Genomic DNA, 23840 nt, shown 5'->3' on the forward strand with positions numbered 1-23840 from the left:
AAAAATAATAAACACGATAATAATTACACTCTACAACAACACAAATTATCGAATAATAATGGCGTAAATTTAACGTCGATTATTTCTAAATACACTTTGCACACGGTTCAGTCTATTCACTTTTTCTTTAAGATTTGATAAAAAGTTCTAAAGAGCTATTATTTTATTAATTTTTTCCTTAAAAAAAGAGTTTAACTGTCTAAAATAAAATATCCTTTGTAAAGTAAATTCCAAATTCTCATTCGTAAAGCATGATCCGCCTGATTCTTTTTTACAAGTAACTGACATACTTATTATTAAAGATAAACTAAAAACGAATTAAAAACCTCGTTAGAGCTGTAACAAAATTAGAATATATTTTAACTTTATTAGAGCCAAGCTGATTTACATCAGCTGATTTTTCCTATCGTTGATTAGCATTTTTAAAAATGCACTGATATTTTTTTATTAATCATTAACACGTTATTGAAGAGAAGCAGCGTATAATGAACTATTCTCGGCTGCGAGTAAAGTTTCCAGACGGTTCAACCCGTTCATTAAATTCATTCAAAAAGTACAATCGTCCAAGAGAAGTTCCGCACCCGACCAGAAAAAGGAAGAGAGACGCGAGAAGCGGGAGACGAGACGAGGCACTCGTTCCATAAAGAAGACTTTAAATTGTCCCGAGCATGTTCGCCTGGGTTCGACCATAAGGTTCCGCAGTCTCTCGACTATATTGGCTGTAATGCGGTTTATATATTTATGACGTATTATTATGAAATGAAATTGCGGTTTCACGTTTCTCTGCACAATCACCGATAGGTACCGCTTCATTTCTTGCATAATTATCATCGTGACCTATGACGCATCGAACGTATCAAATAGAATACTATTCTGATTCCGCTGACACAATAATCGTTTCAAAAGTTCAACGACGTTTTAGAACAATCGAAAATTATAAATCTAGCTGCTTATATTAAAACATTCTTGTAACAGTCGCTATAAGGCCAATTACCGTATCGATTGATGGACGCGAATTGCATAAATTAAACTTGACGTAAAACATTTCATGTACATTTCCATCTACCATTGCTATCTCTCCGCAAAGGTTAAAGATTAAATCATCATGGGTTACCCATTATATCTTTGGACTAAAAATAGAAAAAGTCACGTATATTTTACATCGCACACATTCCTGCACTGCACACAAATTAAGAATCAATACGCGATTGCATTACGATTATGAAATGAGACATCTACACTCTCGGACGGATTAAATAATTTTTTCAAACAAATAGTGATCAATAAATAACAACGATTAAATAATATGAATTGCATAAATTAAACTTGATAAAAACATTCCATGTGTATTACTCTCTCTGTGCAAAGACTAGATTAAATTATCACGGATTACGTATGTATTACATCTGTGGAGTAAACATAGATGTAAAGAATCACGTGTATATATATATATATATATGCATTGCACACAAAAAGAGAGAATCAATACGCGATTCGTGAAGTAAATACTACAATTATGAAATGAGACATCCACGCTCGAACGGATTAAATAATTTATTCAAACAAACAGCGTAATAAATAACAGCTACAATATCTATAATGTTGAATCATTTCATCGGAATCGATGACGTTTGCTGGCAAGATTTAGCAAGATATCCAAAGACTGTTTTACCCTGAAAATAATTCGAAAAAGTGTTTTTATTGTGCGACAACGATCACGTTCAGCAAACGCGAATTACGATCAATCTTTTAGGAAAAGGAAAACTTAATTTACTGGATTTCGAGGTACGGATATATCAAAAGGTAATTATTGTTTGTCATCTAACAACTGTTGCGTTCCCTGAACGTGCTCAGTGTCGAAGAACTATAGAATTTGCGGAGAGACCACCAGATTGTGCCAGTGGAAAATTTACGAACGATGAAATTACAGTCGGACCTCTTATCCTACGACCCTCTTATGCTACGACCGCGAAAGGGAAATTATACCCCTACTCTCAAATTTTTGTCGTAGGATCAGAGGTCCGACTGTATTAGTGAAATGTTTATGAACGGCGATTATCAGCCGAGAAAGTTTCGCAGCAAAAAAAAGGGCAAAATGTACATTTAGTCCTTTATTATAGCTAGCACATGCTGGTATCTCACAATTCGTCGTTTGTCTTACGATACGCTTTCGACGGTACGAAAAAAACTTCGTCATCGTAGCTTTCCACGTACGCAGCCCTTTTCTTCCTATCCCTTCCCGGATCGGCATCGACGAGAGCTATACTCGATCTGGTGTACCTGGAAATGGGGGAAGTATATTATTAGTACAGATAAAATATTTTAAAAAATTGTCATCTCAGAACAAAATTCTTTGATAAATAAAAAATTAATTTTTCTTTTTAGAAAAAATGACATTTATAATTTAATTATTAAATTATTGAATATTAAATATCAATAATTATAACAAAATAAATTTGAGAAATAAATAGCATAGCAGACAAAATTTTATCTTTTAACTAAATTTCAAATCTACTTTAATGTTCTACAATTTTTCTAAATTGAAATTTAACATTTTATACATACATATATATATATATATATATATATATTTAATGTTAAAGTCATAATAAAAAGTTGAAAAAAATGTAGACAAGATCGTAGTATCTCAATGATTTAAAAAAATATATTCTTTCGTTTAATTTAGTTTTTACCCGCTCTATATATAAAATTATAATAGAAATAATACCGTGTCCAAGAAAACTATACGTCATAAAGCACTTTTATTAAAATAAATTAATTAATAGGAATTTTTTCACGAATTAGAATAATTAGATGATAATTAGTGATATTTTTTATATAATTCATTCCGCGTACTGTAGAGAAAATCAATTATATCTCTATTAAGCTTATGAATAATTGAAAACGCGCGGTAATCACAACACTCTCATGTCGAAAGTAAGTTGAATTAATGACAAGATAACATCTCTGCAATTATACCTTCTCTTGTTTCCATTTAAATCTGCCATAACTGTGAGATCACGCGGTTTCGAAAAGTCACATTCTAACGTAAAAGCGGCATCACCCGGTGTCAATAGCTCATCATCGTGCTGGATGACCACGATGTTGGTGTATTTCTCTCCAGTCTGATATTAAAATTTAAAAAAAAGCAAAGAAATATTAGATAAAGATAAGCATCAACTAGATATTTATTTATTCTAAAACATTATATAAGTTATTAATAAATAAAGAATTTATTAATGAATAAATTTAAAACGAGAAATTTAAAATAAAGAGAGAGAGAGAGAGAGAGAGAGAGAGAGTGAGTTGAAATTTTGTTCATTTTAGCAAATATATAAATAATATTGTCGATTTATTCTAGTCACGATACTATTTAAAAAATGCTACATGCTAATATTTTCTAATTCCATTATTTATTAAAGGCAATGAATAAAAATGAGAGAGAAATCAGAGAGATTAATTACAAAAATACGAAAACGTGATGTACGAATTATTATTGTACTTACTTTTACTTTTTTATTATACATAGATTATAATACATTATAATACATATTTTATATATCATATATAAAAATGGATAGGCAAATGAGAGATCGTCAACTGCTAAAGAAGCTGTATATTAATATTAATTCCATTCCAAAGTAGATGTTACCTTCATTTTAAAAAATTTTTTATTAAAAAGTATTTTTCGTAAATTTTGAATGAATTTTCATGTTAATAAGATGAACGTCAACTGCTAAAGAAGCTGTATAAAATTAATTCTATTTCAAAATAGATATTACTTTCATTTTAAAAAACTTTTTATGAAAAAGTATTTTTCGTAAATTTTGAATAAATTTTCATGTTAATAAGATGAACGATAACTTTAAACGATAACTTTGCGAAAAGAAATTAACAGGATAACGCACATTTACTTACCCTTTCGGTATCGCATTTGTTCAAAGGAATGTTCATAGTGAAGCTTCTACCGCGAACTGGATCGAGGAAGCAGGACGGTTCTCTTGAATAAAAATTACCCTGAGTGTAAATTACTCCTGAAAAATCTTCTGTCATTTTGAGTTCCACGGTCATCTTTTCGGCGCCACATCGCAACCCTACGTGATTGTAGCCTTCGGTGGATGCACCTATCTGCATGTCTTTAGATAGATCCTGCTGCCAAATTTCTTCTACAATCACACAATCAGATCGGTGGTTAGAAAAATCTTTCAAAAATACACAATCAAGATTATATACTGTTATAGTGAGATATATTTATTTAAATGAAAAATGAAAATGTTATCAAAACTCACAAAAATTCTAATTACTATGAAATGTTACAATTAACAAACGATTTTAATGGACACAATTCATAATGATGTATTCAAAATAATAATCTTTTATACAAAATATCTTATATATATTTATTATATTTCAAAATATCTTTTTTGACATAAGTTAGTTGATAAGTTGTTAAATTAGATGTTAAATTAGTATGTAAGGTAATTATAAGATAGTTATAAGTTAAAATAGTTATAAATAGATTGTGTGTAAGAGATTTGCCTGAGAAGAAATTGTATTTGTTTTTGGAATATTGTAATTTTGAAGAAATCAATAAAGTTTGTATACATATATATATATTTTTAATATCTTTTATTTTAATTTAATTATGTATATGTTAATAATAACAAACGTACTAATTATTAATGAGTATTTTGTTGAAACAAAATTAATGAAACAATAGGCTTACACAAGCATACTTTAATTTATTACATTAATAAATTAAAAAACACCTAAAGTATACTCGTATAAGCCTACTGTCGCATTATTTAATGTATATTTTATTTTATTTTATTTTAATTATGTATCTCTCTTTTATACAAATTATTATTTTTTTCAAATAAATGTTTTCTCACCAGCATATCCCTTGAGCTTAGTATTCGCTAGGACAGTGAGCAACAGAATCGCACGCATGATGTTGATAGAAACGGTAAGCACGAACGAACGACCGTGAACTGACGGTAAATTCAAGTTCCTTCAATGCCAAGGTACCGTCTGCCGTTTTATTACCTGTTCGCAGGTAAACTCTCCCTTCCAAATCAAATACTTTCACCGTGTAAACGCGTGACAGAAAAGCGTCTATTCTCGCTTTTTTTCTTTTCTCTTTACGTTTCAATCATTTAGTCATCGTACGCATCATCGATCACGGTTGCGGATCGCTGATCCGGAACTGTAGTTTTTCACGCCGTTTCTTGTTAAATTTGTGCAAATTGGATTAAATCAATTCGATTAAATCAATTTACGAGAAGATAAAACCCTGTTTTTGACTTTAAAAAAAGGCCTCTCGAAATTATCTATTATTAGACCTTTTGTTTTACAATAATTGTTACGCACACTAAAATGTGAAATACACGTAATATGCACAATTAATTATAAAATATTTTAATTTATAAAAAATTCTTCTAAGAGAGAGAGAGAGAGAGAGAAATTAATTGTACAACCTTTATTATATGAAGTAAATGCTTATCATATAACATATAAATGTATAATTTTTTGTGATAAAACGCGTTATGAAATTTTCGATAACACTGTAAAATAAATGTATTTTATTTTTTAATTATATCAAAAAATGTCTGAATCAAAATTGGAAAACATCCCAGGTAGCACAGGTTCGTTTTATAAACGTTTTCTAAACGTATCCAATATTTTTTAACCGTCAAACACCAATAAGAAACGTTTCAACAGAAACATTTTTAAAACCATAGTTTAAGAAACGTATTTTTTACGTTTCTATAAGGCCTGATTGCATCAACATTATTTTGGCTTTAAACGAGACTTAAATATATATATATATATATATATATATATATATATATATATATCTGTTTTTATTAATTTAGAAAGAAAAATAAAGATAGATACATGTTTAAGTCGCACTTAAATCCAAAATAATGTTGGTACAATATCGGGCCTAAATAGAATAAAAATTAATGTTTTAATTCAAAATTATATATATATATATATATATATATATATATATATATATATATGTGTGTGTGTGTGTATATATATACATATAATTTTGAATTAAAAAAATTAATGTATTTTTAATTTTAGATATTCATATTCATAGTCCGATTTTATATTGAAGACCGTCTTAATAATAATGTGTTGTAATTCAATCACAGAATCGTAATAACATATCTTAAGATATTATACTTAAAACGATCTTGAAATAAAAATAATGGACTATGAATATCGGAATGAATAGCGGGGTGATTTTCTCTCTCTCTTTCTCTCTTTCTCTTCCTCTTTCCATTGTCTTACTAACAAAAAGTATTAAGGTTATATTCCATTTATTTGGAATGATCGCAGAGTTATTGCATATATTTGCTGTTCAAACAAGAAAACTTTTATTGTGAATATTATACAAACGACTTGTGAATATTGCAAAAGTGAAACTAGTAGTGAAAGGATAGAAAAATACTAGTAATGTGTACTATAAAGTTAATCAATTCTCGTGCATAGATCATAACAAAGGTTAGGTTGATCAAAACGCCGGTCCGGCGAAAATATTGATATAAAGAATATCTCTTTTTTACGACGAATAAGGTAAGTTGTATATTGGTTTAATAATTTTATAGTTTACTGTTCTGTATATATGTATATATATGTATATTTATAACACAATATTAATACTAAAAAAAGATATGAGATTAGACGTCAAATATCACATCTACAAATAATATTTTACAATTAATAAGAAGATATCAATTTGTGTGAAATCATAATCTGATTAATCTAACATTTTTTATTGTATCAGTATATATTAAGAATTTTTACTATCAAATTATATTGTGTTTTTCATTTCTTAATTAAATAGTTGTCATTTTTTCAGGAAAATATATATGTAAATATATCTTTGTCGCACATATAATACTTACATAAAATACTTGTTAAAAAACAAAAGAACAGAAAAAATATTCTTGTTTAAATATGGATAAAGAAAAAGAAGTTAAATTTCTTGGCAAAAAACAAACTAAAAGGAATATACAAAAACAAGTACATGAGTTATTAAATGAACTCAATTGGAATGAAACAAAATCGACAACACATTCAGTCATTGACTGACACTTAGAACTAAACTTAAATATAGATGAAGATTTGGGTTTTAGTTTAAATTTTATAAATAATGAGACAAAATCATCAATGTCACATTCAATCATTGATTCGCATTTAGAACTAGGTTCAGATCAAGATTTAGATTTTGAAATATTTCCAGAATTATATATCACTGAAAAACATGATTTTTCAGAAAACGAAACATTATCTGATGATTTTCTGAATAAATTGAGAAACTGGGCCCTAACACATAATATTACATTATCAGCATTAGATGAATTATTGTCATTACTAAGACAATTTCATTATGATATATCTGTACCATTATCTGGAAGGTCTTTGTTATACACTCCAAAAACTACAAATTCAATTGATTTGCAAAGTGGAAAATTTACTTATTTTGGTATGCGTAAGCAGTTATATCTCCTATTAAAGGAAGAATCATGCTCAAAAATTATTGATTTAGATTTTAATATTGATGGGTTACCCTTGTTTAAAAGTAACAACATAGTTGTCTGGCCAATTCTTTGTAGATCATTAAGTTTAACTTCATTAAATAAACCATTTATTGTAGGTTTATTCACTGGCAAAGGAAAGCCAGAACCTCTTGATTGTTATTTACAAGATCTAATACACGAGCTTAATGATGATATATTAAAGAATAGTATTGAAATAGATCATAAATTATTTCAAATTAGAATCAGGTCTCTGATATGTGATGCTCCTGCACGAGCTTTTCTAAAATGTTGTGTAGGTCATAATTCTAGGCATGGGTGTGAAAAATGCGATATTGAAGGGAAATACATTAATAAAATGATTTTTCCATGTAAAAGTGGACAACTTAGAACAAAAGAAACTTTTACTAAACAAGTACAAGAGGAACATCATAAAGGAAGGTCTCCATTATTGAATTTAAACTTAGATTTAGTGAATCAATTTCCATTAGATCCCATGCATTTGGTATATTTAGGTATAATGAAAAAGTTGTTAATATTATGGGTATCAAAGGGAAAACCTTCATTTAAATTATCTGGAAGAGCTATTAATAATTTATCAGATAGATTAATTTTGTTGTCTTCTTATATAGTACATGAATTTCCTAGAAAATGTAGAGCTATATCGGACTTAAATCGTTGGAAAGCAAATGAGTTTAGATTATTCTTGTTATACGTGGGTCCAGTTTCTTTAATAAATATTTTGCCTAAACAACTTTACAATCATTTTTTAATGTTTCATGTTGGTATTACAATTCTGTGTAACGATAATCATATTTTTGAACATATTGACTTTGCAGAAGAAGTTTTGTATAATTTTGTAAAGTATTTTGAAAAATCCTATGGGAAAGAAGAAGTGACATATAATCTTCACAGTTTAATTCATTTAGTAACAGATGTAAGGAATCTTGGTAATTTAAACACAATTAATTGTTTTCCCTTTGAAAATTATTTGGGAAAATTAAAAAAACTTGTAAGATCATCTGCAAATCCTCATGCACAACTTTGTAGACGTATATCTGAATTATTTAATTATTCAAAGACTGAATTACCAATAACTAAATTAGAACCTAAGCAAAAACATTTTGAAGGACCTACACTTAGAGATAAAACTGACTTGATTTTACAATACAAGAAATTGAAAACACCGACATGCGTTTTGACGATTTTTTCACCTGACAATTGTGTTTCAATACAAGGAGATATTATTGTTCAGATTGTAAATATTCTGTGTTTGAAAGATCAATTTTATTCTATAATTTGTCGTCGATTCTTGAAAGTTTCTGAATTTTATGATTATCCATGTTCGTCCAAATTATTGAATATTTTTAAGGTGTCTCACATATCACCTGATATAGAAGAATTCCCTTTTATATCAGTAAAATATAAAAACATATTATTACCCGCATATGAAAAAGGAACTTACATTGTGTTTCCTCTTCTTCATGAATTGTAGTTAATGTATTCCTTTTATTTTATTGTATATAATTTTATATACGTATATTATTTATAGGTTTATGTGAGTATATATTATTTTATTTTGTAAAATTTAAAGTTAATTTTAAATGTCTGCAATATTAATTTTATATTGAAGAAAAAATTGTTGATGAAATGCAATAAGCACTTTCTGCTTATTCTGTTTAATGTTTTGTTTATTTCAGATTATAAAATGTATTCATTAATAGAATTTGCGATGAATTATGGACAAAAACCTGAAGTTGAAGTAGTCCCTAATATTTGGTTAGAAAAAGAGGAAGAAATATGGTATTGTTTGTGGCCTCAAAAAATTTCCACAAAACAAATCCGTAAGGCTATCGAAAAATGCTCTTTACCGGAAAAAAACTGGAAAAAATATAAATGTAGAATCTTGCATACATATGGTAAATTTTTGGTTTATGTTTTATAAAAGTTGTTTTGTTTTATAAAAAAGTAAAAATATTTATACACTTGCTTTATTTACAGTTATTTCCAAGATTTAACATATATTAGAAACTTAATTTATTATTTATTAGAGTATTTCTTATCTTTATAGTTTTCTTTTTTCACAATATATACCACATATCATTTTATTTATTTTTATAGTATAATTTTGTTATATACTGTCAGAGATTATTATATATTTAGCAATTACATATATATATATATATATTGTTGCATCCGCGGAACGATTTTGAACGTTCCGTTCGTGCGCGACAACCGTTCCTCGTTCACATATCGTCAATCAATATATTTCTTCAAAAACGGATGTCACAACAATATACATATATTTATCTCAAATCTTTCTTAAAATATTTATAAATATAATTTTTATTTCAAATTAAGATAAATAATTTTTATTTGTTTTGTATTATAGACGCTTTCAATTTTTGAATTAATGATATTTAATTTTAAACTGTTTTAAAAATCTATAGTTGATTTTATTATTAGTTTCTTAATTTATTTTATTATTATTTTATAGTTTATTTTACTATTATTTTAGCTTCTTACAATGATGCGAGGAAAAGATTAATAGATGCTGAATTCACGTCTACTCTAGAAACTGATGTAGAATTGCATGAAGACCAACGGCCAAAAAGAAGATTAAAAAGACCTCGAATTTATTCAGATTCTTCAGAATCTGATAACAATGAAGAGGTATTATGCAATAAAATCCCATCTCTTCCTGCATTAAAAATAACATCAAAAAATAGTAATTTATCAAGATCTATGATCACTTCCTGCCAACCATCAACATCAACAGTTGACAGTTTTTCAAAACGTATATCTAATGGAATTAGTTTTTCAACGTCTTCAGTAAGAGCAATTAGTCCTCCGCAGAAAACATTGAGAACTACATTGACCAGTTCAGATGAAAGAGCAATTAGTCCGCAAAATACATTCAGAACTACATTGACCAGTTCAGAATTTCACAAATCAGGTAAAATGTTAATAAACTTTTCTGTGTACAAGACTATTACTCTAACATATTAATAATTTTTATAAGAAACGTATAACTTAATAATAATTTTGCTTTTGAAATATACTGCACAGAATATTCTGAATAATCTGCACTATCTATATAAAAATTACTTTTTAGAATAATTGTGCTTTAATTAATTATTATTTTGAACATTTGACTTATTATTTATTATGTTGCTTTCTATATATTGTTTAGTTCAGCATTTACTATTTACTATTTAACTTTTCTATATTCTATTACTTTTGTGTTTAAATCTTATTTTTTACATTTCTATAGTTAAGAGTTACTCTTGTGGAATAAAAAACTAATTCAAGATTACACTTTTTCGTAATTATTTTGATGATGATGTACATCAACATCAATATAATTAGATATATATATATATTTTTTTTAAAAGAAAAAATTTCTCTAACATAGCATGTTATTTTTAGATTTTTCTTACGTTGTTCTAACAAAATTAGTGAACTTAGAAACTTCTATGAACTTGCTTCTTCCAATGGTCAAACAACTTACAGCACATTTTCGACCATCGAGAATACCCCATGTGGAGGATGTTCCTGAAATACCAGTTGACACTGATGAAAGTTTGGAAAATATTGAAAGATTTTTAAAAACAAAACAAAATTTTGAATACATGGTAAATATAACTCATTAAATCTCTTTTTATATTTTTGCATTCTGTTTATTTTCCTTTCTTTTTTTTAATCCATATTTTTTTTATTATATTAATGTGTTATTATTCTTTTAAAGGTACAGATTTTAGCTATATCAGGTGGTACAACGATTGCACAGATAACAAGAAGAACATTGGAAAAAATAATAACAAATAATTACGCTAAAAACTTTAATTGGGCAGGAAGAGTACCTAAAAAAGCCTTCAAAGTTTTAAAAGCGAAAGATTTAATCATAGGTTTGTCTTTTGTCTTTGAAGCCAGCATTGATAACATTTAGCAAATATGTTTAATTATTACACACACACACACACACACGCACACACACGCGCACGCACGCACGCACGCACGCGCGCACACACACACACACACACACACACGCGCGCGCACACACACACACACACACACACACACACACACACACACGCGCGCGCGCGCGCGCGCGCACGCACGCACGCACGCACGCATGCACATAAATATATGTACATATATGTGTGTGTGTGTGTGTGTGTGTGTGTGTGTGTGTGTGTGTGTGTGTGTGTGTGTGTGTGTGTGTGATATTGTACAGTTATTATAAAACTATTATGTTTAATAATTATATATAAAATAATAATGTATAATAATTTATAAATTTTTTACAGCTACTGTCAGAAACGTTGAACCAAACGCTGCAGTCAACAAAATTGAAAATTGTATCAAAGATTGGTTGAAGCTATCCTCTATGCGTATTACTTTAGCCGAAATTAAAGCAAGAAGAACTTTTCAACAAGAATAAAAATTTTAAGTTAAGATTTATTAGATTTTAAGATAACACAGTTCTGTGATTGAAACATAAGTACAAGAAAATAATTATATTCTTGGAATAATTAAAAAAAGTTAATTTTTTTTAAATTTTAATTTTGTTGTAATTTTTTTTATTTTTTAAGTTAAAATTAGGTTAACATTTATTAAATTTTATAATAATTTTAAGATAAAATTGTTCTATGTTGAGATTTAAACATAATAAGTATACAAGACAAAAAAGTTATATTCCTGGAAAAATGTGTCAATTTTTTTTCATTTTATGTATGTGTTAATTTTTTTTTCATTCTTTGGTATAATTATTATATGTTTAAATGTTTTTTTTTTAAATAAGAACTTTATTTTAAAATACTTTATTATGATTTGTACTTTATATATTTTTGATTATAATCTTATTATAATATACAGGCAATATAAACTACTATATATGAACATATTGTATACATATATTTATTTTATAAAAGAAAAAAACAGTTTTTATGCGTGAAAAAGATTTGTTTTCTTATAAAATAATAATAAAATAATGCGTTCATACCCATACACACACACACACACACATATATATATATATATATATATATATACACATTATTTATATATATATATATATATATATATATATATATATATATATATTTTAATAAAATTGAACTAAATTTAATATATATATATATATATATATATATATAATAAATATGATTGTTTATTCACAGATTCAATAAAATAATGCATATATATATATATATATATATATATATATGCATTATTTTATTGAATCCGTGAATAAACAAATTTTTTACAAATAAAGGAAAGAAAACGGTATTTTGACCGTTTCTTAAACGTTTTTTTTTGTTAGAAAATAACGTTTCCCTTAACGTTTCTTAAGTGGACATTTATACCAATTAAAAACGTTTTCGAAAGCCGGTTTTAAAACGTTTCGCAGAAACATTTGTGAAACGTTTTTAAAACGAACCTGTGCTACCTGGGATTAGTTTTAATATCTTGGAAATTAAAAATTCTGTATCAATTTTGTATTTGTTCATATAACGTACGATATAAACAGATTATTAATTACAGAAATAGATAATATATACATATAGCAGTGAACAATTAAATACCAAATAAAAAGAAAAAATGTTAATAAAAAGTATATAATATTAAAATAATAATTCTATGTTATTCTTAATAAAATACGCAATGATTACACAATTGACTAACCAATAAACAGGATAATTTAATGGAATAGCTAATCAATAAATAAATTCTGTCATTGAAAAAGTTGCGTTTTGTACTTATAATAGCTTACAATTTAATAACATATAACGAGTTTGAATTTTTTTTTTAATGCGCGCGTTTGGAAGAGCATCGGTAATATTTCTGCAGCAAAAGTTGGCAAGACTGACCCATACTGTTATCCACATCCACGAAATACAGTCCAATGTCCGATGTCATTTATCTTCTAGTGCCTGAATTATCAACATGTATGCCAGTCGCCTGTCACAGATTCTCTTCTCGCGCGTGTCGCATGCAACCCAAAAGCCGCAGCATTTCATCACGCCTGTCATCAGATATTATTCCCGTAAGTACATAGTGAGTAAAGATTTTTTTCTCTCCCTAACTGTCGATTATTGCCAATTGACATCGAGACTTTATTGGACACCCGGTAACTTCTGCGTCATTCACTGTTGCCAGATCGAGAACTTGTTTTCGATGGCAATTTTTTTTCATTTTTTTTAATCGTTTATATCAATTGATCATATATTAATATAAATTACTTGCGATGACTTTATATTTTTAAATTACGCATTTAGATTATTTAATTTCTGCTCAGTATTTTATTGTTTTCAGGAAAAAATTTAACTATACATATATAAATATATATATATATATATATATATATATATATGTCATATGTATAGATTCTCATTAATCTCTTGTTACGTCACAAAATACATATGACTTTAAAGTGCAATGTAATGTCACTTTAAATTCATATTTATGTATGTGTAGTCTATATTTAAAAAAATTAGAAACTTGATTTAATTGAAATAAAATAACACATGATACAATATATATATATATATATATATATATATATATATATATATATATATATATATATATACGTACATATGTGTCACCGTGAACACTCGGATTAATTTAAATAATATGCTGTTTTGTTATTTTGTTTTGAATACAAAGTTTTTTTAAGCGTACAAAAAAGCTTGTAATATTTTTAAAGGCAATGTTATTGGGTATGACAATTTGTCATACAATTTATACAAATGATTAGATAAGAACGAATACATTTTATTTACTTATCTGCAAAATGATTGGTTATTCAAGCATTGACATATTGTAGTGTGCTCTCAAATACAATACGTATCGACCGCATTTTTTCATTCAGTAATATTTTGTTAAAAATATAATTAATTAAAATAATTTTTATGCACATTAATTATTTGTAGTAAATTTTAAACGAAGCAAGCTTATTATATTATATTAATAACATTAGACTCTATCATCTTTAATAACATTGCATACTTTTTGGCTAGAACTTGCAAATACATAAATAAATTTCCCATCGTGATAAGAATATTGTTATTTACTGTAACATTTCGAAACTTTATCAATTTACTAGGCTAAATCTACCGATGTGATATCGATAATTGATTTATATTTGCTTGTTTGCCCATGCCTTTCGAAAACAAATTATATTGAATGATCGAAACCTGAACAAAAACATATTTATATGAACAAACTTTACGTTAATTTAAACTAAGAAGAATTGATATACATCTATAAATAAATGTTTGTATATAGTCTATAAATATACTCTTCACAACAGAGATTAGTATTTTTATATAAAAAGATTTACAATATTGCGTACAAAAAAAATTTATCCTTTGTTTATTATCACACGGCTAAATAATTATGGAATTCCTTGTCGCAAAAATTGTTATAAAATATGTATATATTTTATACATATTTTATATACATAAACAGTTATATCTTTTTATTTCTTAAAATAAATAATCTATTTTAAAATCCCATTTATAGATAAAACTGGCAATTATGAATGCATTAAAACCGAGACTGTGGGTGGAAAGAAAAATGTGGGCCTTATCACCTTGCATAGACCAAAGGTTCTAAACGCTTTGTGCGCACAATTGATACACGAAATAAACCATGCATTGCAACATTTTAACGCAGACTCGTCAATCGGTGCCATCGTCATTACCGGAAGCGAAAAAGCATTCGCTGCTGGTAAGATCATACATAATTTTACTTTCTACAAATTTTTATAGTAATGTCTCTAATTAACATATCACCTATCATAATCACAACTATATGTACAACATTATTCCTATGGTATTATTATATAGATAAATATGAATATATTTTGTTTTTATATAGGCGCTGACATCAAAGAAATGGAAAATAAATCATACGCGGGGAATCTGAAAGAGGACTTTATAAGTCACTGGGATAATGTTACCAAAAGTAAAAAGCCCGTAATTGCTGCTGTAAATGGTTATGCTGTAAGTAGCTCAGCTTTCCTCCGCAAATCATTGTTAAACTCATTTGATGACATAATCTATTGATCTCAGTTGGGCGGCGGCAACGAGTTAGCGATGATGTGCGACATTATTTACGCCGGTGATAAGGCCAAGTTCGGTCAACCGGAAATCGCACTTGGTACGATTCCCGGATCGGGTGGTACTCAGAGATTACCCAGATACATTGGTAAAAGTAAAGCAATGGAAATGGTGCTTACCGGCAATACGATTACCGCGGAAGAAGCTCAGAGAAGCGGTAAGTTTATGCAGATTACAGAGATTCACTATAATAAATATTTTGCGTAAAATATATATATATATATATATATATATATATATATATATATATTAGCGAGAAATTTTTATATCTTTTCTTTTTTTAGATGATTTTATAAAGTTTTTGGTCATTCTATAAAATCATGCAGATGTGTAAAAAAAGCCTATTTTATATATAATTATTTTTTCACTATAACATATATTTTGATGGATTCAAGATTTTAAAAATCCTGTTTTATTTTATCTGTCTAGGTTTGGTCAGTAAGGTTTTCCCAGCTGACAAAGTGGTCGAAGAAGCGGTGAACTTAGGCGAAAAAATTGCATCCCACTCGCAATTAGTCGTTGGATTAGCCAAAGAGTCTGTTAATACCGGTAATTAAAATTATTTGAGACGTTATCTATAAAATTATTTAAGCAAGTCGATTCGTATAATTAAGTTTGCACAGAAGTTTGTATATATTTACTATATATTAGTTGTATTTAATTTTAGCATATGAAACAACGTTGCATCAAGGAATTCTATTTGAGAGGAGACTGTTTCACAGTACATTCTCTCTGGTAAGATTTCTGTTTGTACATATATTTATGTGATTGTTCTTTCCCTCTCCCCGTATACAGAAGAAATTTACAAATTTACTAACATATTAAAACATGAAATTTTCAGAATGACAGAAAAGAAGGAATGACGGCTTTTCTGAACAAACGTTCGCCGAAATTTACGAACGAATAATCCTTATGATTATATGCAAAAAAAAAAACATATATGAATATTTTAAAAAAATATTTTTGTATCGCAATTTTGTATAAAATAATCCTCTACCTAAATATCTTTTTTTCTATTTCTATTGCCTGACGTGGCGCAATTTATCATCAGATTACAATGTTTACCATTAAGAAATTTTAAGATATTTATACTGCTTGTCAGCTAAAGATTAAATAGAAAGTATTATCTATTACATTTGTTATGAGATATATGTTGTAATAAATTTTTTACAAGAAAAACGAGTGAAATATGTGTATATGTGTATATGTATGTCGTTAAGAGAACAAGCGTAATATTTATCAGATTTTTATTCGAGTATATTGCTGCTCTTATATGACGTGACTTTGAATATAATACATTTAAAGCTTATAATATATAATGTTGTAGTTAATATTAAAAGGAATAATAATTATTATTATTATCGTAATAAAAAAATGGGAGGGATACAACAGTTGATACAAGTGAGAGTGTATAAACTGTTTTATCGCAAATGACAATACCTATAATACTAGTGAGAGATATCTCGAAAAACAGTAGGAACAAATATTTCGATAAACATTAATATAGCTTAAAATTCAATTGTATAACGAAAAATGTAATGCGTCGTATTTAAATATAATTCACCAAGTTCCTTACATATATGTATTTCTCGAAAGAATCTTAATGTTGTAAATTTTCAAACTGGTAAAAAATAGCTAAAAATATTTTACTTTCGAGTTTTCTGTGTATTACAAAAAAGCAGATATCAAATCCGATTTAGTAAGAAAATTGACCGGGTCTCTCTATACGTCTTAACGATGTTGACTAGCTAATACCTAATCGACGCGTACGTACCTCTTTTTACGCTTAATACCGATCACCTACAATTGCCTTCTCCGCGTTCTTATGTTAAGAAAAAATAAAACTAACTAAACTCTTAAATACTAACACACGTGTCCGTGTTGCTGCCTTCATTTTTCTACTCTTATGTTTTCTTTAAGTACGTGTCAGAAGATGGGAGTTATATACGTTATCGAGCACATCGATCGTTACGCGTTTCAAGTCGGAGAGTTTTAAGAAGTTCCCCCGATATTTTTCGAGAAAGAGTACATATGTACAGCAGACAATCCCTACGTATAAATCCGTTCGTTCTGGTTGCATTTTTTTCTATGCTTTATTTCCTCCTTTCTCTCTTTCTCTTCGAAGCTTGGTATATAAATTTCGTTTTAAATATAAAAAAAAAAAACGTAATTAAAAAATTTGCAGAGTACTCTTCTCTCAGTACTTTCGCTAATTGTAAGATACTTAGATTGTCAGTTACGATGAATTGAGGAATTTAACAATAAAAGAATTTTTGTCTTTTTTTTTTTTTTACACATTAAAAATAAGTACATACTCCTTTTTGCACTTTATGCATTTTTTCAATTCTTAAATTACTTTTTCTTATTTTAGAATTTAAAAAGATATAAATTACCTGTGTTTCTCTTCTCTTCGACCTCGGGCATTATTATGATTACATCTCGTGATATGTCGTGATAGCATATGATAAAAATGCTGGTCCAAAAGGTATGCACGCTCTTTTGATGTATCGTATAAAAAATTTATGCGCTTAAAATCTGAAATTTGTACAGCATCGATTGGTCCTCGGTCTTGTTGTGCGATTGAATTTCGGGAACCTCTTAAAATTCGACGGAGAAGAATCGTCTCGGGAGAAACGGGGGACGAGGGAGAGATGGAGATGAATTGGTTTTTATGTATATCACAGTTGCAAGCTCTGCTTCGTTAACTACGCTGGTAAAAATTATCGAGATGACGGAGAATATAAAGTATCGGTACGCTCTCTCTTTGCGTCGATTGCTCTTATTGTTAGATAAATCCGCTGATTTATCGCTTATTGCGATTCTTCATGGTGAAGCGTCTCCAGAAGTTGCCGCTCTTTTTCGTGAGCGTCGCGGCCGGCGCCTCATACGCGTAGGACTCGTCGTCCGTGTCCTGAGCGCTGGGCGTCTCCCTAGTCGGTGATCCCCCATGTCCCGAATCCCGATCACCGTCCGTTCCATTTTTTTCCAAACCTGGAACACATTACAGTTTCATATGTATATATGTGTGTAAAAAAGATTTGTAAAAAAAATAAAATTTAATATAAGATTTCACTTTCTGTAAATTAACTTTTCTATCAAATTAATGAGCGAAAAAAATATATTTCAGAATATTAGATTTATGAAATGTTATAATATTTCATAAAAAAGAGAAAAATGTGAGTTTTTAAATAATATTTAAACTCTCAGTGTTTATATAACTTTATATCCCTTTAAGAAAACAAATTACATTATTTTCGAATTTATTACATTTCGGAAATTTTGAAACAACTGAAAGTTAATAGAACTGCTACGGTATTAAATTTTATCGTCAAAAATATATAAAAAATATATCATAAAATAAGAAACTGTCTAATGTATTTAATTCAGAAATAACAGACAAATTTTTTACCGCCACCGCGCAACATGTCGAGGAACGTGTTCTCGGCGTTGCCACGCGTGCGTCCCTGCTTCTGGGATGGCGTGCCGAAGCTCAGGCTTTGGATATTGATCTCCGCCTTGAGCTGCTCCGGCGGTATGTCGTCCACGCGAAACTCGTTCGGGTCCTCGACGAAAGCCTGCTGCAGATCGCGCATAATCTTTTTGCGTATAGTCTTCTTCATCGACAGGTGCCGCTCCAGGTGTTTAACGTCGCTCTCCGTCAGCGTCTTGCTGTTGTCGCGGCGACGCGACTTCTTCTTTTTGCTATTCTTCGGGCTCTCCTCCTCGCCCGATGTGGAGCCCACCGACACGGCGCTATCGTGGCCGGGTGCCTTCTCCTCGGCGTGGCCGCGTGTATCCCATTTGCTACCGAAGCCGAAGATGTCTCGCAGATGAGGAATGTTTCGGTCCACAGTCTGTTGTCTCGCCATGCCTCCTCGTTGGTCCTTCGGATGGCAAGAATCGCTCTCAAAATTCCCTTCCTTTACAGTTGTTCTGAAAAAATAAATTTTGAAGAATTAATTACAAAATGCAAAATATATTGTTACATATATAATTAGAAAGAATTGCGGTGCAATTTTGCCAGCGAGTTCATTTTCTGAATGGGAGAGAAATTTCCGCGCAAAATACCGCCTTTCGAAATAATAAAATTCACGTGACATCAAAAGCACGAGCGGGCAATATCCTTGCGATCGATATCGCGGAATCGCGCGCCCACGTTTTTTTTTTTTTTTTTGTTTTCTTTGCCGTACTTTCTGACGAGAAGCCTTTCGGTTTCATTTACACACGATCGTGCCTTCTGTCGCAAGTATATAGTATCGGCCCACGAACAATCGATCGCGAGATCATATTTTTATGTTTATCCTGCACACGTGTTTATCTAAGAATCTATTGCTTTTAGTTTTTTATGTTCTCTCTTTCTTTGTCTGTCTGCAGGGAAAAAATTTATATCAAAAATTACTATGGTATGTAGTAACTGTGGACCATTAGAATCATTCCAAGTTAAAATGCTATGTAAAATATAAATAAAATATAATTACAATGAAATAAAGAATAGACTTCTTTTGGAAATTTGAGACAATAAAAAATGCTCTAAAAGCGTAGATTTTATATATACGTGAAAATAAAAATTTTAGATGTATAACATTTTTTTATAATTATATATTTATTATTTTATTATATCATAAATAAATTATTCAAATATCTTGTAGAATGAAATACATGAGTAAAGAAAAGTTATTCGTATATTTGATCATATACATATATTTGATTAGAAGCTTTATTTCGAAAGAAATCAAGCTTACACGGAATAGACTATGTAATAGTTACAACTCGTTTCTCTTATCTCGCAATGAGATCTCCAAAATTGGCACAGATCAAAACGCGCAGCTTAATAATCTAACAAGCGAGCGTAGGTGCTCGAAAAAGATCCGATCACTTTTACCATATAGACCAATCTCAGCGCGGAGATTAAAGTCATGGCTGCTTGCATTGTATGACGTGGCTTGCATATATCAAATATTATTTCACGATATGGCGTATATACGAAGTGGTGACAGTGACAATTTATCTTCGACCGGCCATTCTCCGGTTTTCCGTCGCCGGCGACGCGCCAACGCGTTTCCTGATTCGACAGAGAACTCGTTTACGGAAAAAAAAAACTGTCAACTAGAATCGCATTGTGAGCCATCAGTCAACCGCGACCTACGATGCGTAAATCGAGCCTCGTATTCGTGTAATCAACTTTTCATTATTATGGGGTACTCGAAATGGAAATTCCGAACAATTCCTTTTTTTTCCCATTAATTTTATATGTTATAAAAGTTTGATTAAATAATACAAATATTTAATTTAATTTATGCAAATAGTTAGACGCAATATAAACATTTTCGGAATATTAGAAAATGACCTGATAAATCAAGTTAAAATATCAAATCAGAACATTGATTGGAAATTTAGATAATAAGAATTCATCCGCTTAATTATGAATAAACTCGATTCGACTCGACGATATCATATTAGTTGCGATATGGACCCCTTCGATATCTGAGCGTTATAAATTAGACCAATGTCACTGTCATAATTTTCAATGTTGCACATGAGTCATTTAATCAGAACTCGCTCTGTATCTTGGGAAATCATGTACCATGCACGCCAAGTATTTTAGTGTTTACGTAATGTTTATCTAATCACACACTCGCGTAATTTTCTTCGCCCGAGACAGATACACAAAACAGTTTTTATTTCATGGTATCTCATCGAGATATAATAGAAAAATAAATATATTAATTATATTTTTCACACAAATATTGAAAAAAATTTTATTAATTTCAAAGAATAGGAGAATTTAATTTCCAGTGACTATAAACGACCTACTTTACCTAAGATTACTGATTAACACAATAATTTTATAATAATATATAATAAATTAAGATAAAAAGAAATTAGATAAAAATTCTTAAATTAAGTTACTCGGGTTCAAAAAAAAATTAATTTGACAAAGAATGTTTCTTGCTTTTTAAATTGATCTCGTCTTTAAAATATTTCAACATTAGAACAAAGTAATATTAATTGCGAGAACAATTAGATTATACAATCGAGATAAGACAACGATTACAGAATATAATTATATAACCCAAGAGGCGATATAAATAATTCTCAATTTATTAAGTGATTTTAAAATCTATAAAGCGTATTCTTGCGCCTCAATTTCCAAGAGACGCTATAAGAGGCTCTCAAAAGTACCAACTGATTCGACTCTTATCATCTCAGCAAACGCCGCGTAATAAGTAACGATATGCGGGTGCGGATAAGACGTCGCGCGTGTATTACCGGGCGCTGTAATTACCGCACACGACCGCAATCGAGGTGGTTGAGCAACGAGGAAACGAGGAACGATCTCTCTCTCCACCTGGATTGCCGTCTCCGCTGCCGCTGCTTGGCAACCAGAACCAGAACCCACTCGCGGCGACGAAGCGATACCGGCGAGATACCGGTCGCCACGCCGTGAACCACAGACCTTTCACGTTCCCTTCGCGTCGGTTCTGTTATCTAACCATGTATCCGAGTGCTATGTGCGGTCAGTCTATAGCAGATTGGACGATTAATAAATAGGTACAATCAAAGGATTCGCCGCAACACTTGGTCCGATCCGCTGTAACTTTTCTATACAAAATTGCCCTAATTTATGAATTATATATTAAAACCGTGGGAAATAACAGTGAGAAGTCTTAATCTGTTATGAATTCTTCTTTTCATATGCCATCTTAGATTTATAAATTTTTTTATGTATATAGAGAAAAGAGAGAGAGAGAATTTATCGTAAATCCAAATTCAATTTTTTTAAAATTTTAATCTAAAAATAATTATATCTAATTTGATTTCGATAACAAAAAACACCCTGAAAATAACTCGATATAAAATATTATTCTTAAACTGCTCGATCCTTCAATCTATTCCGGATTAACGGGACATTGGGTAAAAAAAATACTGAAGCGTCCAAAGTAGAATAGCTGTGGAAGATTATTTCGCGAGACGATGAGGTTTTTCGGTACAATAATTTCTCGCACACCCACGGGGCTGGGCAATGGGGCCCATAACATAATTACAATGTACCGTAAGCCAGACGGCCAAAGCCTTCACGCGTGGTAGACCGAAGCGAGCCGAAGCGCATACAGGACGTGGAGAACGGGTCTCGTGTATGTATCGATTTGTGGTTCTCTACGAAGCGGTCTACCGAACGCGACGCGATGCATCAATATTTTCCCCCATCGCATATTCCATGAGCCTTAAAATCAGAATTTAGATATACATACATGGTTAAAGTTACAATTTAATATTACCAAGTACAGTCTAAAAATAACATTTATAATCAGGGTATTTTTTTCTCATCGAAACAAGATTAGATTTGATTACTTTTTTAGATTAAAATTTAAAAGCTACAATTTAATCATATTATAGAAAAAAAAAAAGACACATATAATATATTTTTAATTTAACCTTATTTGTTTTATATTCTTAATTCGTATTTATATCATTGTTTAATTAAGAATTACTTTGATTGGCATTTTAAGGACTTTTCAATAACATGAGCGGAACACAATAACAAGTCTGCTTTATCTTCATGAATCTAATTTTTGAACATTTTTTTCTCAATATCTTCATCTCGACCTATAGAACTTTATCCAACTAACATAACGAGATTCTTACTCTTTACAAAGATAATATCTCAATATTTTTTTTTTTTTTTTTTTTTTGTTTGCCTTAATCAGCTCAGCCGCTCAGAGAGGCCTAATTAATCATTTGTCCGACGTAACTTCGATAGATTCACACGAACACGACCACAAACTTGTGCGAGTACGTATTCAAGCTTAGCCGGGTAATATTTCCGTTATCGTGTGCACATGAGAGCCCGAGGTTAAGCCTTTCACGAGGGAGTAATATCCCAGAACGGTTTTTACAGATACAACTCGATCCAGCCGGTTAAGAATCTTTATTCATTTTTTACGCAGTCGTATTTTACATCCCTTCAACAATTTTACAATTAATTTCCATCATCGCGCACTAAATTATAACTTCACTACAAATCTCTAAAAGCATTAATTTATCTATCAATTTCCATTTAATTTTGAAAAGAGCAAAATTGTCAAAAAAACCCTGTCAAACGCAGGCCACGACCGATCATAATTAAATCGCGATAATGGAGGATAATTACTTGCCA

At 29.7% G+C, this 23840-nt stretch overlaps 4 protein-coding genes across 10 annotated transcripts in view; 2 read left to right on the forward strand and 2 right to left on the reverse strand.

Moving 5' to 3' along the window:
• Window positions 1–1517: 1517 nt before the first annotated feature.
• On the reverse strand, window positions 1518–5042 carry LOC140673176 (uncharacterized). 2 transcript variants are annotated; one of them, XM_072905897.1, is made up of 5 exons: window positions 4893–5042; window positions 3919–4166; window positions 2980–3125; window positions 2162–2280; window positions 1518–1673 (listed from the first exon to the last, which is right to left on the reverse strand). In XM_072905897.1, exons 1-5 carry the CDS (start codon window positions 4948–4950, stop codon window positions 1669–1671), a joined length of 576 nt encoding a protein of 191 aa, XP_072761998.1. In that variant the 5' UTR covers window positions 4951–5042; the 3' UTR covers window positions 1518–1668. The 2 variants fall into 2 exon arrangements, with proteins under 2 accessions (XP_072761998.1, XP_072761997.1); XM_072905896.1 differs by lacking the exon at window positions 1518–1673 and having other exon boundaries at window positions 1985–2280.
• Window positions 5043–6082: 1040 nt separating this feature from the next.
• Window positions 6083–12088, forward strand: LOC140673286 (uncharacterized). 6 transcript variants are annotated; one of them, XM_072906163.1, is made up of 7 exons: window positions 6083–6588; window positions 6875–9111; window positions 9254–9472; window positions 10072–10509; window positions 10983–11188; window positions 11302–11461; window positions 11864–12081. In XM_072906163.1, exons 3-7 carry the CDS (start codon window positions 9262–9264, stop codon window positions 11995–11997), a joined length of 1149 nt encoding a protein of 382 aa, XP_072762264.1. In that variant the 5' UTR covers window positions 6083–6588; window positions 6875–9111; window positions 9254–9261; the 3' UTR covers window positions 11998–12081. The 6 variants fall into 6 exon arrangements, with proteins under 6 accessions (XP_072762264.1, XP_072762263.1, XP_072762266.1 ...); XM_072906162.1 differs by lacking the exon at window positions 6875–9111; XM_072906165.1 differs by lacking the exon at window positions 6875–9111 and having other exon boundaries at window positions 6083–6516.
• Window positions 12089–13436: 1348 nt separating this feature from the next.
• On the forward strand, window positions 13437–17812 carry Echs1 (Enoyl-CoA hydratase, short chain 1). The gene is made up of 7 exons (XM_072906551.1): window positions 13437–13602; window positions 15084–15290; window positions 15441–15565; window positions 15635–15839; window positions 16112–16231; window positions 16350–16417; window positions 16524–17812. Exons 1-7 carry the CDS (start codon window positions 13503–13505, stop codon window positions 16587–16589), a joined length of 891 nt encoding a protein of 296 aa, XP_072762652.1. The 5' UTR covers window positions 13437–13502; the 3' UTR covers window positions 16590–17812.
• Window positions 17813–19475: 1663 nt separating this feature from the next.
• The window catches only part of LOC140673546 (uncharacterized), a 34490-nt gene continuing 30125 nt past the window's right edge, over window positions 19476–23840 (reverse strand). The window contains exon 9 of the mRNA XM_072906538.1: window positions 19476–19615. The gene's annotated coding sequence lies outside the window, so the exon portion shown is untranslated. The remainder of the gene's footprint in view (window positions 19616–23840) is intronic.

The sequence above is a fragment of the Anoplolepis gracilipes genome, chromosome 14 (genome assembly GCF_047496725.1).
Source record: "Anoplolepis gracilipes chromosome 14, ASM4749672v1, whole genome shotgun sequence".
Taxonomy (NCBI): domain Eukaryota; kingdom Metazoa; phylum Arthropoda; class Insecta; order Hymenoptera; family Formicidae; genus Anoplolepis; species Anoplolepis gracilipes.